A 19,274-nucleotide genomic window follows, 5' to 3' on the forward strand; every position below is an offset into this window, starting at 1 on the left:
ATTTTCTACCAAATCACTGTCTGAGATAGCAGATCACTGACAGAAGGGGCCTTCTACTCTATGTTCATGTCCTACTGATGGGGAAGACAAAGCCCCTTTTATAGACACATAAAGAGTAAACATGCCACAGTTTGGCTCTCTATATTCAGATAATGTACTGAGATCCAGAGACTTCATTACTGTAGAAAACAGCTCACAGGAATGGACAAGTGATGGATGGAGCACTGTGGTAGGAGGAAGGCATGGGATCTTCCACCATCTGTGAAAGGGTCCTACACAGAACAAAAGGGCCTCTGCATGTGGAGATGGTGTCAAAGGAGGTAAACAATTTGTTGATTTCTTGTAACACTCTGTGATAATGCAGAATGATCCCAAATCCTGCCAGCTCTCAGAAAGACAAATGCGATGAAGATCTAGTTCACTAGCTGATTTCAGGAAGTTTTGAAAGGCAAGGAATGTCAGATGGACATAGTGAGTATGGTTATCATCAGTAGGCTCATTTTCCAAAACGCAGAATTGGTACTTGGGAAATGATGGTTGAGTATACACCTCATGTCCACGATCTAAAAACAACAATATTTCTGGCTAAAATACATTGATAATACTATGGGGATTGTAAGACAAAGCAAAAATTGAGTGTATAAATCAGTATCTATCTGAGAATACAACCAATAATTAGCTTGTTATCTTTGAGTTTCCTTAGTCTTTATATATTGTTAGACCTTACCTGCAAGAAGACTTTATGTCAGTGCTGAAATTTTCTTCTGAAAAAATCAAAATTAATTCATTACAATGCTAGAAAAATATAACGTATAAAATTATTAGACATACAGTATAATTTTTGAGATGAATCTAGATTATTCTAGAGTAAATACTCCTTTGTAAGACATTTCTTCATGTGGAATTCATTCGTTTTCTTTATATTTCAAATCAAAGAAGACTTAAATTTAATAAGCATAATACCTAAAGGTAAACACCCACCCATAAACAATTGAAATGATCCTAAATGATCTCTCTCAGACAGATGGAGAGCAGCATCCTTACCAGTATAAGCATCAATTAACTGTGTCACAAAATAGCTTCTGTGGTTCTTCTTTGACTGTGGGATAATGACACTTGAGAAAAATTCTAGAGTCTGGATGGTGGCACACAACATTAATCCCAGCACATGGGTAAAGGCAGGTGGATCCCTGTGATTCCCAAGACAGCCAGAACTACGTAACAATGAGACTGCGTCTCACAAAACAATTTCAAAATGGAAAAAAAATCCATGAGCCTATACACATTTTTGTTCTTCAGGGAAACAAGGAATCTTGTTCAGCTTTTTAGTTACAATTGTTCATTTTATGGTGCAAATTGCTACCACTGGGACTAGATGTATGGCTTCTGTCTTTTGTATCAGGGTATAACCTAACAGAAAAAAAGAGAAGAAGGGCAAAGAATTTTACCTAACAGCTCAAGGGAGTGCAACAGGCTTCCTCTCCTCATCCCCGTTGAGGGAAGAATATCCTTAGTTCCATCTGGGTTCCCAGCCTTATATGCAGCTTAAAGGATGCTCATGAAAGCAGGCATCATCTCCCCTGAAATGAATTATTGGAAAGATCCCTCCCTTGGTAGTAATAACCCCGAGCTCCACCTCAGGTGAGAGATCAGCAGAGAAGCAGCTGTGAGACTGGAGCAGCAAATTCCATGGGCTTCCTTCTGACATAGGATCATTGTATGTGTCTACATACGTAAACAATAAACTCACTGAATACTTCCCTAGACACTTGCAGCTTGCTTTTAGAAATAAACATTTGAGTTGGGCAGTGATGGTGCACCCCTTTAATCCCAGCACTTGATACCAGAGACACGCAGATCTCTGTAATTTCAAGCCTAGCCTTGTCTACAGAATGAATTTCAGGTTAGGCTCAAAGTCAACACACAGGAAAACCCTGTCTCACAAAACCAAAATAAACATGGGAAAACAAAAATGAAAAAAAAAAACCTTCATTTATTTTTTGTCTTGATTAAAGTCAGAGAAACTTAATGTGCTTTCATAGCATTCCCCACAACTCAGGAAGTTCATTTGAGAAACCAACTACTGGACTGGGATTGCGGCTCAGTAGGAAAGCCTATGCTTATTATGCAGGAGGCCTCAGTCAGTTCTCACCACCACAAATGCCATGAACAGCAAACTTCATAATAAAGTGACACAACGCTGTCTCCATTACAATAATATTGACTCTCTTCATCTTACCTCTTGAGGGAGGAGGGTTTTGGATTCACTACCTAGAGTGGTTGCCACTGGCAACTTAGGTATAAAAGACACTGTGGTGACAGTTGCTGGAAGTAAACACTACGTGGTGTTCCTGCCACTGCCACAAAGTCTCTCCAGACTCAGTGGAGAAGCAGACAATTCTTTGAAATACAGAATGATGTCGTTTTCTACACTCTGCTTTTTGTTCCAATATTTATTCCTGAATCATGTTTTGCAGCATGGAAATGATATTCACCCTTACCATGTTCTATAAGAAAAACTAAAGAGAAAAGTACTGAAGTTAGGGATAATGGGTAGGGTGCTTGCCTAGAATGCTCCCAAAGCCTTGTGCTCAATGTCTAGCACTTGAGAAAATCAAACCAAAACAAAAAAGAAGGAATGAAGAGAAGGAAGGAAGGAAGGAAAGAAGGAAGGAATGAAGAGAAGGAAGGAAGGAAGGAAGGAAGGAAGGAAGGAAGGAAGGAAGGAAGGAAGGGAAAAAGAAAACATGTCAGGATTGATAAGTCTTCATAAATTCATTACAGAACGAAGCTTTCATCCTAAAATAGGAGATTTCTAAAGAAAACAATTATACAGTAGGACAAAACTGTACAAATTGAGAAATTGCACACACGTTAAAGAGGTCAGAAGATTTTAATTATATCATAAGGTAGGAAATTATTTAATGAAAGTTATTGATTACTGAGGTTGGTTTGTGACATAATTACATTCTAGTGATACCTACCTGTGTATTGTTATGCAGTACAAAATACAAGGCTCTTGTCATAAAACTCAAGGAGAATATGCATTTCTAATAATCCTATTTGCTGCAATGGGACTATGGAGGATATGTGTGCGTAAAGTTGATTTCTCCTTTATTCAAAGGGAGTACAGATATCAGCATTAATATAAAATAAGCAATGTTTTGACAATAATCTTCACAGTTGAAAGTTCTTTGAAATAATTTCTTAATTAATTCTGACTTTTCAGAATATTTGAAAACCACAGAACTGCATTTATACTGGATTTCCTTAACTCCTTTTTGGGGATCTAAAATCTTCGCTCTTCCTTATTTTCTTTAGGGAAGGTAGGAGCAGTTGGAGTCGTTCTTACCTTGGTTGAAGATGGCATACTTTTTCATTGATTGTTCTGATTCTACTGCAGCTGCTCCTCCACTGTGACATATGTTTAAAAGTGATCATCATTTAATTATTCATAGAAAAACACTTAGCATGTTTTCTAAATTCTTTATTTTTGAGTCCCTAATATATCTTACATTAGATATTTACAAATAATTTCTTGAAACAGGATTTCATTATGCAGTCCAGCTGACCTTAAACCCACTATATGCATCATGTTGGTCTTGAAATGAAAGAGATCTCTGTGCCTCCTGTTTTCCAAGTTCTGGGATTAAAGGCATGGGCATCAAGACCCAGCCTAAGAACTCTAAACTAATTCTTCAACAGTTGGTGATGATTAATGACTGCTGTCCTTCCCACCTTCCCTCATAAGAAGAAACAGAGAAAATTTAGCTCTTGATTAGCGCTCTCTCTCTCTCTCTCTCTCTCTCTCTCTCTCTCTCTCTCGCACGCACACACGAATGATAGCAGTGCTTTTTCCATGATTTTCTTTGAATGCTCTGGTAACCTTGTATTTATATGCTCATGGTGTCAGTGCTCCTGTTCCACTCATCTGCCTGCATGTCCCTATGGTCCCACAAGTCAGAACTCTTTGGAGGTATTTTGTTGAGTACTATGCTCTCAATGGTCAGTATATGTAAAAGTTATTTATTTTTTTTGCTTCTAAGCATCCTTCTGCCTGCATTCTCAGAAACCATGACAGTTGTGGTACCTTCAAATTGTTTTAACAGTTCTTTCATGTGTGAATGCTGAAACCACTGCCTGGCTGTTTCTTTGTTCATAAGCCTTTTTGTGTAATCCTGAGTCTTTGTAACTCACGACCAGCTTCAAAACTCAAGGAAAGCAACACTCCTTTGTCAGTTATATTCTTCCCAGGTCGGAGCTAAGAATGCTGCACTTCAGGGCCTATTGCCAGGATACTCTGGACCAGCAGCTTTATTTTCCTAGTTTCTGCTTTGGCTGTCATCACGGTCTTGGAACTTGTCATGGGGACTTTTCACCTGCGGTGTGAACCTTGTCCAAAATAGCACTGCTACTGAAGTGATCTCCAGAAAACTAAGAAAACCTTCAACATTGACCACTATTTCCAATGTCTTTTGAGCAGATAATGATCCCCAATCTTATTAGATCAACAATCTAAATTTACTTTTTCATCTTCATATTTGATATGTGTTCCTGTTCACATCTGTGTATGCATTTGTGTCTGTTGATCCTAGTGCATGTTTTTTAGGTCAGAGGACATCCTTGACTGTCAGTCCTTGCCTCCTAACTTAGTTTTGAGGCAGAGTTTCTTGTTAACAGCTGTAAAAAGCAAGACTATCTAAAGTATAACTTTCCAGACAGTCTCCTGTCTCCATCTCCCAAGTCCCTCAAGGTTCCCTGAGATAAAGATGCACACAGCACACGAGGCCCTTTCTATGTGCTGAGGAGTTGAACTCTGAAATCTTGGGTTTGTGTGATAAGTACTTTATTTCTGAGACATGTTCCTAGTCATGAATTCCTAAAACTGTGCTATTCCATGTCAAAGTCACAAGCACACTTTATTTGCTTCAAAAGTACCAGCTACAAATTTCTGTCTATCGTGTATTAAAGGAAGAATAAATGACCTCAAATGTCTCTTCTTAGAGGGAAACACAGGCCCTCTAGCTGGATTAGAGGTTTAATTGAAAGTGCTCTGTACTCAGAAGCCTTAGTTCCATAATTAATAGCAATACACTTATAGCCACCTCTTTAATTTAGACTCAAAGTCTTCTTTTTAAAATTGAGGGTTTCAGAGCCAGATAGATGGCTCAGTGGGTAAACATAATGGTCATAGTAGCCCAGAATTTGAATACCTGGAATTTAACAAAAAGTCTGACACTGTCAACAAAAAGTCTGACACTTTTATAGTACAAAGGAAGTGGAGGTAGTAAGATTCCAAAGAGGCTTCCCAGCCTGCTTACCTGGAGTAAGTGGATAAGTGCCAAATAAAAATAGAAAAAATGCCTCAAATAAGATGGAAGGCAAAGCCATCACACAGTGTTGTACTGTGTCTTCGTTGGGAATATCAGTGCATGCGTGTCCTCTGACACAAAAACAAGTACATGAAGATGAGGGATGCTAAACCATGTTAGAATATATGGTATGTACAAAGTGTATTTTCAATAAAAAATACACAACACACAGGCTTTACTTTTTAATTCATCTGACTTTAAACTTGCATGTATGAACAAAAAAGGTAATCATTTGATTTTTAATGCTGAAATCGTCTTAAATATCAAGTGTCCTATTTAGAGCTGCTATTTCTGTGATAGAACACCATGATCAAAATGAACCTGGGGACCAAAGGATTCATTTGGCTTATATGTCTACATCATAGTCCATCATTAAAGGAAGACAGGTCAGGAACTCAAACAGGGAAGGAAGCTGGAGGCAGGAGCTTACAGAGGTCATGGATGGGAGTTGCTTACTGGCTTGCTCATTCTGCTTTCTTATAGAACTCAGGGCCATGAGCCCTGGAACAGCGCCTCCCATGATGTGTTGGGCCCTTACCCATCAATCACTAATTAAGAAAATGCCTTACAACCAGATCTCATGGAGGCATTTTCTCAATGGAGTCTTAGTTCTTTGTACTCATTTTGGACAAGTGTCCCTATCCAGATTAACTGTTTCAGGAGTTTGGGTGTACAGATTCATATCTGACTAACACAGTGTCAAGATATTTCAGACAGGACAGGGGAAAAACAATAGCATCTGGTAATATCATCTAATTAATGGACACCCTAAACTATTTGCTTATTCAAATTCACTTAAAGCAGAGTGAGTGATCAAAGAGACAACATGATTTGAAAAAAAATATTTAAGTTGAACATATATAAGAAGAAAATATATAAGGAACAGGCTAAAAATGATAAAATTATACATTTCAGTGTTGATAATAAAGTTGACACTTTTCAAAGTAAACAACATTAATGTGAAGTTGCCTGAACAAGTAGAAAATTGCCAATCAAATCAGATTAGAAATGATAACTTGTTTTTAAATGGGAAGCTGAGCCCTGGCACACACTGTTCCTTTGTTTACGTTGGAACAGTCTCTTTTCCAGCTCACACTCGCTGTGAGCTAGTCTTACTCAATATATGCTTATGAGTTGAAGCCATTTTCCCTCTAGCATTTTAATGTTCATTACTTAAGCAATGACACCCTCAAGAACAGCACTAAGATTGTAAGAAAGAAACGGTACCTATTTGGTGTAAGCTCCGAAGGTGCATCTGCACCGTTCTCAATTAAAAACTCCGCCATTTTAAGTTGATTTTCAAATAAAGCGAGTTTATAGGGTGTCAACCCATACTGGAAAGGAAAAATTTCATTTTATAAATTGACATGCTTCTCAGATGAAAAATGTATCACAGATTTTGAAAACAAAATGAGTCACAAAAGGATAGATTTTCCTTCAGCCCTTGCTGCAGATTCACACACACAGGGCTTCCCTTTCCTTTGAAACATCTTTCCCTGTCCAACAATGCCTGTGAACACCACTATTTCCAGAACTTCCCACAAACGCTTGCTAGTTCCAAGTTTCTTAGCTCCATGGAGATGTGCCTCCATTGCCCCAATCCTAAAACGTAGAGATAGATTTGGTATGCCTCTGTTGAATGAGTGAACTCAAGTGGCATCTCTGGAGCAGTTTCTCAACCTGTTTTTCAAAACTATTTTCCCTAACCTAAAAATTTTCTCCCAAACCAAACATCGTTTCCTGTTGTAGTGGTCCAAAAGATGCTGGAGGAAGACCTCAGACTCAAATGGTATGTAAAAACAAAGAGTGCTTATTCTTCAGAAACAGCCCGCATGCAACAGTCCATCACCCATATAAAGTGATAATGAGGACCACGGACAAAGACATACAGGCCCTTTTAAAGTGGATGTGGGGAATTCTATCTTTTTAATCCTTTAAATATTTTTTCAATAATTGGGCATTCAGGGAGCAGTTACACGAGGGGCATGTTGATTGGACAGAATAAGTAACAGTTTCATCCATTGTGGGATTTTTCTGTCACATATAGTCAGTAGCGGCCAGATCCTGCAACTCTGGTCTCCTGGCCTTATAAGGCCAGGTTTGGAACTGTTTAGCCAATTGGCTAAACTTGACTGGGGAACGTCCTGGATTCAGGCTTAGGTCATTGATTACAATGGAGTTGCTCCTTGTCTAAGATAGAGTCACATTTTGGCCCCTTTGTTATGTACATATAAAATCTGAAAAAGTTAAGTAAAAATGTCTTCTCAGCATGTTTTCTTCAATGATCAATTTTCCACATTTACCTGTGTGCCTGTGACCTTCCCACTCTAGCCTCATCTCTGAGGGACAAGTCACATCAGTAACTTCTTAATTGCAACAGATTTCTGTTTTTTCTACAGACATTTATCTTTAAATTATTTTTCTATTGTTTGTGTGTATGTGAAGTATGTGTGGGCCCAAGTCCTTTACTTGTTGAATTTTAAAGTAAAGCCCAAGTCTGAAACAAAATGTGCTGTGCAGAGTTCCTTTAAGTTACCTACAAACTATGAAAAACAGATTTGGAAAAAATGCTTTACTCTGAACAGATTCAGTGAGACTGCTTGAGCTTCAGAAGGTGGAAAGTGATCTGAGTGTCATTGCTGGAAGTACATTGTGAATGAAGTTGAATGATTCTTACCTCTGTTTCGGTGTCAATATCTACATTATACTCCAGCAGTTTGCTGACAACTGTTATGTTCCCTCTGCAAATGGCGTGGTGGAGGGCAGCATCGCCATTGGCATCTATAATGTGGGGATCAGCACCGTGCATGAGTAGTATAGAGATGCACTCTATGTTGTCCCGTTGGGTGGCCTGTGGGTATTGGATAAAGAGAGAGACACTGAAATCAAGAACTTGAATAAGCATTCCAACAATTCCATTGAATAGTTACCCTTGGATCAGACCAATTGTTTAGGTCATGCATATTATCCCTCTCTTTTTGAGACAAGGTCCTCAAGTAACCAGACTTTCCTAAATTCATAACCTCCCCACCAAAGTTTTCCAAGTGGTAGAGTTTCATAGGTGTGCCAGCACACCTAGATATTAAAGCATTTCACCAGCACTGTTTGGCCATTTTTGTAGTGGGGGAGGTTGCTTGTTCATTTGCTTGTTTTGATAACTTGACACAGGTTGAAGACACCTGGAAAGAAAGAATCTCACTTGAAGAATTGCCTCCACCAGACTGGACTCTGGGAAGCCTGTATAGTACTTTCTTAATTGAGGTTGATATGGGAGGGCACAGCTTCCTAGGGGTGGTGGCATGACTGGGAAGGTTGTCCTGTGTAGTATAAGATATCTGAGCAAGCCTTGGAAAAAGCCACGGAAAAGCATCATTCCCCCATGACCTCTGTTTCATTTCCTCCCTCAGGTCCTGATTGAACTCCTGACCTGGTTTCCCTTCATGACGGACTGTGATGTGGAATTGTAAGCCAAATAAACCTTTCCTTTCCTGAGATGGTTTTGGCCAGTGTTTCATCACAGCAACAAAAACCAAACAAGGATGATTTCTAATCCACTTTATACCAAAAGTGTTTTGCGATAGCTACCTTAATTAAGGGTGTGCAGCCTTCATCATCCTTCATATTAATATCGGTACAGTCGTTGGACGATAGCAATGTCACTACATTAGGATGATTATGGGCAGAGGCGTAGTGCAGTGCACTCCTACAAATTGAGAGGACATTTTAGGAAATTACAGATTATTATGTAAAGGCACACTCAAGTAGACACCAATGTGCATTTCCTTCTGATGTAAGAGAAGAAAGGGAAATTTTCTTATTTACTTATTTCTCTACTCAGGTGTTCACTTTCTGTGCTAGGCATATAGTGCATGGCTGTCCCATTCAAGGCGAGTGCTCTATCACAAGCTTCATCCTTCCTCAGAGCAGCCTCTCTGGATAACAGGAGAATGCCCAGTAGATTGAACTCAGATTGGATCTGAATCCTACTCTAATCACTGAGTGTTTCTAGTTACAACACAGACTTCCTATGAGCTCCACAAATCAATCTCTCCATCTGTAGAATGGGGATTCAACACTGCAGCTCTCTTACACAGTGCTGCTGTGATGCTTCAACTCACATCTTCAAGAGCACGTACAAATGCTCCCAGCACCTGACAGCTCAGTGTTTGCTGGATTCAATTACAATTTGTTCCTAATGGTAACAAACACAATATTTCAATGAAGAGAAATAGCAGAATTATACCTACTGCAGATGTGAAAGTTTTTACTCAAGTATCTTTACAATATTTTAAAACTATATTCCCTAAGCTGGCCTTGAACTAGGTAATCCTCCCAGTAGGTAAGAATGCAGGCAGTTCCACTGCACCCACCTTACTCTTTATTTCACACTTTAGCATCGCTGATGTCTGCCACTTATAATTCATGATATTTTATGACTATAATTGGCAATGTTTTTTACTTTGCTACCATACAAAATAAAAGGTCACCATGCAGTCCATTGTGCCTTACATCCAATGAAATATGACACAATCCACAGGCCCATGACACTTCTAAAGGTCACATGTATCTATGTAAATTTCAGCTCTTAAGACTATGAAATGTAAACATATTTAGAATAGCAATAACAACAAAGAAAAACCTAAAATTTCAGTCATCAATACTTTAATTTTTTTTCATATCTCAATGCCCAGAATTAATGTTTCTATATTTGCCAACAACATAGTCCTCAGTCAATAGACAGAATGTCCATGTTAATATAGACACCGGGTGGTAGCAAATGGCTCTTTGCCTTATACCTCCATGAATTAGCACCAAAACTTAGTAAATCTATACAGAAGGAGATAACCCATGGGTATCATAGATCCCTTGCTTTGATTTTCAAAAAGTTTAAAGACAAAAATTACTAGGGATTCAACTGAGCATCATTCATTGTTTTCAATATTTAAATTTATAGAACGTCAGGAAAGCTGACTGGACAGAGAAATGTAATATCTTAAGAATGAGAGGGTCTTGAGAGCTAGTAGATTTGTATGCTGTACAGTAGATATCTAAGTTACGTGCAGGGAATAAGTAGATTGGCAGAATGGATAAATACAGCTGGAAAATTCAATGTTTTAAAAGAATACACTTGAATGGATGAAGAAAGTGTGGAATATATACACATTAGAGTACTACTCTGCGGTAAAAAACAATGACTTCTCGAATTTTGCATGCAAATGGATGAAAATGGAAAATACTATCCTGAGTGAGGTAACCCAGACCCAAAGAGAGATCATGGGATGTACTCACTCATAATTGGTTTCTAGCCATGGATAGGGGGCCAGAGTCTATAATTTGTGGTCCTAAAGAAGCTAAACAAGAGGGCAAACCCAAGGAAAAACATATAGTTATCCTCCTGGCTATGGGAAATAGACAATATTGCCAGGCAAAAAATTGGAATCTTGGGGGTGGGGTGGGGTGGGATGTGGGTAAGGGGAGATGGAGAGAGAAAAGTGTGAAGGAGAGGATGAGGGGAACTTGGGGAAACGGGATGATTGGGGATATAGGAAGGTTGGATAGGGGAGCAGGGAAACTCATACCTTAGTTAAGGGAGCCACCTAAGGGTTGGCAAGAGACTTGAACTTGGAGTGGCTACCAGATGCCCAGGGCAATGTCCCCAGTTAGTTCCTTGGGCACCTGAGGATAGGGAACCTGAAATGAACCTATCCTATAGCCATACTGATGAATATCTTGCATATCACCATAGAACCTTCATCTAGTGATGGATGGAGATAGATACAGAGACCCACACTGGAGCACCGGACTGAGCTCCCAAGGTCCTAATGAGGAGCAGAAGGAGGGAGAACATGTACAACGAAGTCAGGACCACGAGGGGTGCACCCACCCACTGAGATAGTGGGGCCGATCTATTGGGAGCTCACCAAGGCCAGCTGGACTGTGACTGAAAAAGCATGGGATAAAACCGGACTCTCTGAACATGGCGGACAATGAGAGCTGACGAGAGGCCAAGGACAAGGGCACTGGGTTTTGATACTACTTCAGGTTCTGGCTTTGTGGGAGCCTAGACAGTTTGGATGTTCACCTTCCTAGATCTGGATGGAGGGGGGAGGACCTTGGACTTTCCACAGGGCAGGGAACCCTGACTGCTCCTGGGACTAGAGAGGGAGGAGAAGAGAAGTGGGGGGAGGGGGAGAGGGGCGGGAGGAGGGGGAGGGAAATGGGAGGCAGGGAGGAAGCGGAAAATTTTTTTTTCAATAAAAAAAAGAATACACTTATTAAGCAAAAATACTTTGAAACAATAATTTACTGTTCTAATATTTGTATGAAGCTGTCATTTGGAAGACTGAATAACTATAGACTAAATAACCTCACAACCATAGACATGATCAAGAAGCATGTGAGCTATGGAGAATCTACTGTTGAGGGTCATTGTTTCCTGCCTATAATCTAGCAAGAAACAGGAAACAAGGACTAGGAAAGAGGGCTGCAGTGATTGTTACAACTCAGTTGGAAAACCACTCACCCTGCAAGCCTGAGACCCCAACTTCAGAACCCCCAGCACCTTGAGAAACTGGTGCTGGAGATGTGGATACAGGAGGATCCCCAAATCTATCTTGCCAGCAAGTCTAGGTCAATCAGTATACGCCAAGACAATCAGTCAAACACAGCGGGGATTTGGGTGAGAGAATCTGTCTAAAAAGCTGAGGTGGAGGAACCACAGGGTGGTTCATCAGGTGAGGGCACCTACTGGCAGAGCCAATGGCCTATGTTCAATCCCCAGAATCCAAAACACAGCAGAACACAGCTGTCGATAGTTCTCTTCTGACCTTCACACACTTACTTGGCATGTGTGAGGCACAGGTGCACACACACATATGATTTTTTTAATGACATGAAAAGAAATTTTCAAAGAGAATGTCAACCGTTAGCCTTCATGTATGTACCAAAACACACACAACATGTATATAAGGGGCCGGGGGACAGAGTTATAGTTCAAGTTGAAAATTTCCTTATGAAATACCTCAGCAAGCATGAAACAGACATAAGATTTCTTGTTAATTCTTTGTGGGGTTTTTTGGCTTTGAGTTGGCTTTTTATGTGAAAATTTATCTTATGATACAATTTTCTGTGTTGCATATAACAGCACTAAAAACATATACATTAAAGGGCTGGAGAGATGGCTTGACATTTACAAGCTCTAGTTTTTCCTGCAGAGGACCTGGGTTTGATTCCTAGCACCCACACAGCAGATCACAACTGTCCATGACTCCAGTTCCAGGAGATCCAACACCCTCTTCCTATGCTTGTGTGGTACACTGAAAATACATGCAGCCAAAACACTGAAACCTAAAAAATTATAAGTGTACACATAAAAAGATGTATGTGGTTTTCTTAGAGAAATTCCTTTAAAGCCCTCAATAAAGTGCTCTAAAAGAGACAATGTAAAGGGATTTGTAAACTAACTGAAGTTCTTTGTTTTGCTTCTCTTAAAGAAAGCCTCGGAGATGGCCTTCCAAGGTGTGCAGGTTTCAGGTGCCTAGGAGCCTAAAGCAGGTACACACCCAGAGATCTCCATGAAAGAAGAGCCTTAAGCATGACATCTGCCCCCCCCACCCCCGCAGGCTGCAGATCTGGAAGGTATGTTTCTCCCTGGTAGACCCTGACTGTCCCCAACAGTTTCTGCCCCTCCTGCCCCTCGCCCCTCCTCAGGCCCCATTACCTGCCCCTCCTGTCGCATTCGTTGACATGGTGTTCACTGGCATTGATCAATCTTTCTACCAAAGCCACATCACCCACACTGGCCGCCCTTTGGAACCGCCCCACAGGATCGTACCCAATAAGGTACAAGGGAAATCGCTGCTGTCTTGGACCCAAGCACCCATGACCCAGGCATGCTGGCCACAGGCGGGTATACCAGCGAGACCGCTGAGGGGCCCGAATGGTTAGGGCATCATATTCCATATCCTCCTGCATTTTGAGGCTCAAGGCTCCACAGGCCCTCCTGGCCCTCCTGGCCCTCCTGACAACCACGCCCCCCTTCCACCCTCTGGGACCTCCCGGCCCTCCCAGCCCTCCTGGCCCTACTGGCCCTACTGCCCCTCCCTGCCTTCCCCTTTAACCACCCGCACCCTCCCAAACCCAACAGTAAACAAACGTTCAAAATCTGGTTAAAACTCCCCACTGAACCAAATAAGCGTCCTGCTTGGACAGATCCTTGGTTCAGTGTGAGCTGAATACTGCTTCACTCTTAGCAACACAGTTCTAGGGGCATAGTGATGCGCTATGACCTCACAATGGTACTCAGCAGCTGTGCACCAAGTGTGTGTTCTGTGCATGCCCATATCAGACTCCAGCGACAAAACATACAGTGCTCAGTACATGTAGACAAATATTGTATGTTTTCTGTTTTAAGGATGTTATGGTTCTGATATGGGAACTTCAATCTGAATACCCACAGAGGTATGGAACCTAGTAAGGGACCAGGAGGGAGGAGAGTATCTCTCAAGGAAAGGAAAAAGTCTATAGTGTTATGTAGCTATTAAGGAAAACTAGAATTGGATGGTTTAATGAAAAGGGGATGGGACAGAAAGGTAAAGGAAGGAAAATGGAGAGGGACAATCAATACTAAAGGTCCTTTGAAAAACTATATGGACATTGATTATCCTAGAATCTTCCTATACATATGTGAAAGGAACTCACAGGGAGATAAAAAACAACAGGGAGAGAAGACTTCAACTAGATATCTTGTGCCACCAAATTAAACCTCCAGTGCCAAGAACAGGTTACAGCCTTTTGAGTCATTCACCAAAGGTACCCATGGAAACCATCAAATAGCACAGGCTATTGCCAAGTCTCTTGGTTGCTCACACAAGCTGATGTTAAGGTCTTGTTTCTGGAGGTAACACTTCTGTCACTGAATATGGAGAAGTTGAGCTGGTGTCTAACTACATTATTCACCTACTAACCACAGATCACTGTCCTGGAAGGTACTCTACATGCCCCTGGAGGAGAAAAGTAGTCCTCAATACCTCTCAGCACAAACCCTTCAACCTACAACCACACCCAAATGGAAGGAAGCTCACAGATATTTATATCTAGGGGATCCAACACCCTCTTGTCTCTTTGCAGGCACCAGGCATGCACACAGTGAACATACATATATGCAGACAAAACATACATAGACATGAAATGTGATCTGTAGATATTGAGAAGTAATACATTTATGTAGTAAGTTCACTCTTTTAAAGTATATAACCCAGTAGGTATTTTTTTACTATGTTCTTAAAATTATGCAACCATCATTCTATTTACTTTTAAAATAATTTTCTCATTCGAGAAAAAAACTCTTTATTCATTAGTAGTTACTCTTCATTTCTCCAGACCCCTACCACCTATTAGTTATCAATCTAACTTTCTGTTTCAAGTGTCTCATTCTGGGTATTAAAGAGAAATCAAATCATCTAATAAAGAAGTGCCCCATTCTTCAGTCCTTTGGCTACTTTCAAATGAAAGTAATGTTTGTGATATTTATTCATGTTATGGGATGTATCCTTTCTCTACCCCTTTCCATGACTAGAAACTAGACCACTCTATTAACACACCACCCTTTGTTTACCTACTCATCAAGCAGTAGGTAATTGGGGTTTCTCCCTTTTTTCTTATATAAATGCTCAGGTGCTGGTGGCTGCACCATTTTAATCTACATTCCAGCAGTAATGCAGCAGCAGGTTCCTGTTCTCTGGTGTGTTTACACTCTCACATGTGTCCCAGCACCTGTGCATGCTAGACAAGTGCTTTCCCTGAGACTCATATCCTCAGCATGCAACATGTACTTTTCAATATTTAGACCATATTTTGCTGTCCAGCTTCAAATTCATATGTGATAGACACCACACACACACACACACACACACACACACACACTCCTCTACCAAGTGCTGGGATTGCAGAGCTGTGAAACCAGGACTGACTTATCTTTTATATTTTCACCATCTTAATGGTATCAAGTATCATCTCATTGAAATTTGATTTGTAACACTTGACAGCTGATGATGTTGAACATCTTCCAGTGTGGCAGTGGGACATTTGGAAATCTTTCCAGGTCCCATGGTATGAGGGAGAGGTTCAACCCGCGGCTGGTTAGGGACAGACAAATATGCCATGTAGATGAAGATTGAGTGCAAAGTTTTATTAAAAGGGGAGGTGTAGTGGGGAGGAAGGGATGGGAGGAAGGGACAGAGAGAAAGAGAAAGAGAGAGAGAGGGAGGAGGGAGAAGGAAAAGAGGCTGAGACCTGCTTGCCTCAGTGAGGGAAAAAGAGAAAAAGAGAGAGGGGGAAGGGAGGGAGAGCACTAGAGAGACTGAGAGTGAGCAGAGGGTCACTTAAAGGGACAGGATACCATTTGCTATACAGCCAGGCAGATGGTGTGAGGTGTTGTGTGAGGATGTGCCTGAATACTAACAAAATTTCTCTTCAGATCCATTTATTGCTCTCTGTGTCACTGGGCTGTCATTCTAGTGTTGAGTTATAAGAAATCTTAAATTCTGAAGAAAATTCCCTATAGGCCTATATATGGTTATATACAACACATAACAATAATTCAAAGAGCAGGGGATATACAATGATTTCTTCTGGACCCATGTATGAGGCAAGCTCACACTACCCCCAAGCTGCATGCACAGCCCTATGTTTTCCTTACTAGCTAGCATTTTACAAGCATTTGCTTATTTAGGGAAGGAGAGAAATATAAGAAACACTTCTGTTTTTATTTTTTAATGGAAAGAAAACATGGGAAAAGGGCCATTGAAATGGCTCAGCACCTAAAACCATATTCCATACAAGCCTGATAACCTGAATTCCATTCCTGGAATCCATGATAGGAGAATTAAACCAACTCCAAGATGGTGTCCTCTGACCTCCACATATCTACCTTGTCTTTCACACACACACACACACACACACACACACACACACACACGAGAGGGGGTAGCAAGGAGGATCACTGCTTATTGGCCTGTTCCCTATGGCTTTCTCAGACTGTTTTCTTTTGTGAATGAGGACCATCTGTACAGATTACTGCTACCCACAGTAAGCTGGACCTTCCTACATCAATCATTAATCATAAAAATGTCTCCAATGACTTGCCTACAGGAAAATGTGATGGAGAATTTTCCTCCTTCATCCCACATTATGTCTAGGTTTGTGTCAAACTGGCAAAAATTAACCACCACAGCAGCACCCAAGGCTCAGGTGTTACTGTAGAAGAGGGAGCAAGAAAGGGTGTAAAAGTCAGAGTTGGGGAAGAATTGCTGGAAACTGGGTCTTCAGGAGAGGACACAATGACTGCACTCAGGAATTCCATGCCTATATAATACTGGAGGAGAAAAATGCAGGTAAATTGTTAATCAACTGTTTTTTCTCCCTACCAAAATATTTATTGATAAGAATAATATTTAAGGGGGTAGCACTTGGGCAGAAGGACTGGTTGCCACCTTAAAAATCCACCAAAAAGCTACGGATGCCATAAAGAGTTTTAAATGATTGATTTCTAATTAGTGTATTTTAATAGAAACTATTAAATATGCAAACACTTCACTAATTTTTTTTCATCATTCAGAAAATACTTTTCTTTAAAATTTCTATGCTTTTCATTCCTCCTGACATAGATTGTGAATGTCAGCATACTGATCCTGAAGGAGGAGCTTACAAGGAACAAGGATGTACTCGAGCAGAACCTAGACAGAAAGGCTTTAGAAATAGGTTAGCATAAGCCAGTAGGGCAGATTGAGAGCACCACTCATAGTTGAGAATAAAATTATGTAAGTACCCTTACATTACAAAACGAGAAGAATGTAATATGCTTATGTTTGCACCCAGACTTTGTCACCATCTAGCTAAATGCTGGATAGTTCCCCACTGTTATCTAGTCAACAGCCATGTACTAGGACAAGCAGTGGACTCATGACAAGATCCACTATTCAGCAACCATACGATATAACCTCCCAAATCAGATGGACAGCGTGTCCACACTGGTTATATTCTATGTATGTGTACAGGGAACTACTGGAGCACACAGAAGGCTTATGTGTCAGACTTGGGCCAGCACTAATGGCTCTAAGGTGGAGAACAGTGAAGACAATCCAGAAAGACAGAGGCAGTACCTGCAAACAGCCAGAGGTGAGAAAGCACACATCTGGTGGGAAGCTACAGAGAAAGGAGTAGATGGGGCAGTTGGTGAGAGGTGAGGATGAATAATTGGACAACTTAATTGATAACGATGGGTCACTTTATTCATAGGCCACAGTGTCTGTTTTAGGACTGGATACAGAACCCCAGACATCATGCTGACCATGGGTAGGAGAACTAAGTCTCTCTCTCTCTCTCTCTCTCTCTCTCTCTCTCTCTCTCTCTCTCTCTCTCTCTCTCTCTCTTTCACACACACACACACACACACACGTACATACACGTGCATGCACCATAGTTTGATAAACAAATATACACACGCACCCACAGATATCTTGGCCCTGCCCTTCCTCACGCCCTGGGTAAATGGGATGAGATGATGGAAGGAGATCTGTCTGTTGGCGGAGGCTGATTGTTTATTTCCTTGCCACCCAGACTCCAAATAATCACACAGAAACTGCATTATTTGCAATACTGTTTGTCTGATAGCTTAAGTGTATGTTAAATTAACCATTTCTATTATTTTATATTTAACCACAAGGCTCATGATTTATCAGTAAAGTTCGGAGCATCTTTCTCCTCTGGTAGCTACATGGCTTCTTCTTGACTCTGCCTACTTTCTCATTATATCTCTGTTTGGAGTTGTCACCTGGCAACTTTACTCTGTTAGGTAAAGTTGTTAATCAGCTTCCTTTTTAATCAATGACAATAAAACATATTCACAGCATACAGAGCAGAATCCCACATCATCTGTTTCTTATGGTAAATAGAGTTTTAGAGTAAGGAGCGATAGCTGGGTTTTGTTATTTTCCTCCAAAAAAAGTACAAAAAATCTTCTTCCACCTTACCCCTCAATACTAGTAATTCTTTGTATTTTTGGTGTGTTTTTGAGACAGGGTCTCTCTATCAAGCTGGGTCTAAACTTCTACTTGAGATTATCTTACCTTAATCTCCCAAATGCAAAGATAACAGGCTCCCCATAGTAGCTAAGTTAATTTGAGTGAGGAGGTGTACTATTTAAAATTTACTCTCTACTGAGTCTAGGCCCACTTAGGGGTGAATAACACAACAGTTGAATTGTCTTTGTTTCTCAGGTTTTTTCAATGAAGAAACAGTCTCAGAGACGTTAACATCTTGTCACAAGTCATGCCCTTGAATTTGGCAGGGTGGTGATTGTACATACCTTACTCCCAGAACTAGGGAGGCAGAGGCAGGCAGAGCTCTGTGTTTTATCCCAACATGATCTACAAGCAAGTTCCAAGACAGCCATGGATACATGGAGAAATCCTGATTAAAAACGCAACTGACCAAACAAATTAAAGCAACTTGAACTTGAACTGTCAGAATCCAAAGTTTCTACCCTTAAGGCTTTTCTCTGAACCTCAAGAGATTGTTTCCACCCATCAGATGCTCAATCCTTACTAGTAGCAGCTTTTCCTAAGGTTTGTGCCACCTCCTACTTAGAATCATCCCTTTAGTTAGCCTGATTCCATTTCCCACAAGGCAAACAAATTGGTAAGAATGAGGCCTGTTTGAATGTAAACCCAATGATCCCATACATCCTAGCCTGACAGAGATGCTCTGGGGGCCAGGTGCAGAGCAGGGACGTGGCCAGCTCTTCCCTTACTCCCCTTGGAAGCCATGGAATAATTCTTTTAGGTCAGCTTGCAAACTGAGTCTCCCAGTCCTCTGCCTCTGGAAAGTTTTTCCAGGATGCCT

At 40.8% G+C, this 19,274-nt stretch overlaps 1 protein-coding gene across 2 annotated transcripts in view; it reads right to left on the minus strand.

Annotated features, from left to right (window-relative positions):
* Positions 1-19,274, minus strand: part of LOC130884950 (uncharacterized) — a 52,926-nt gene that overhangs the window by 24,766 nt on the left and 8,886 nt on the right. The window contains exons 1-6 of one of the 2 annotated variants that reach the window (XM_057786282.1): positions 17,534-17,653; positions 8,958-9,075; positions 8,050-8,223; positions 6,600-6,706; positions 3,353-3,414; positions 728-764 (exon numbers count right to left, since the gene is read on the minus strand). In XM_057786282.1, the coding sequence (XP_057642265.1) occupies positions 728-764; positions 3,353-3,414; positions 6,600-6,706; positions 8,050-8,223; positions 8,958-9,075; positions 17,534-17,565 (530 nt within the window). In that variant the 5' untranslated portion in view covers positions 17,566-17,653. Of the gene's footprint in view, positions 1-727; positions 765-3,352; positions 3,415-6,599; positions 6,707-8,049; positions 8,224-8,957; positions 9,076-17,533; positions 17,654-19,274 lie in introns of those variants that run through there. The other variant, XM_057786283.1, reaches the window with a different exon arrangement.

This window comes from Chionomys nivalis, chromosome 12, assembly GCF_950005125.1.
Source record: "Chionomys nivalis chromosome 12, mChiNiv1.1, whole genome shotgun sequence".
NCBI lineage: Eukaryota > Metazoa > Chordata > Mammalia > Rodentia > Cricetidae > Chionomys > Chionomys nivalis.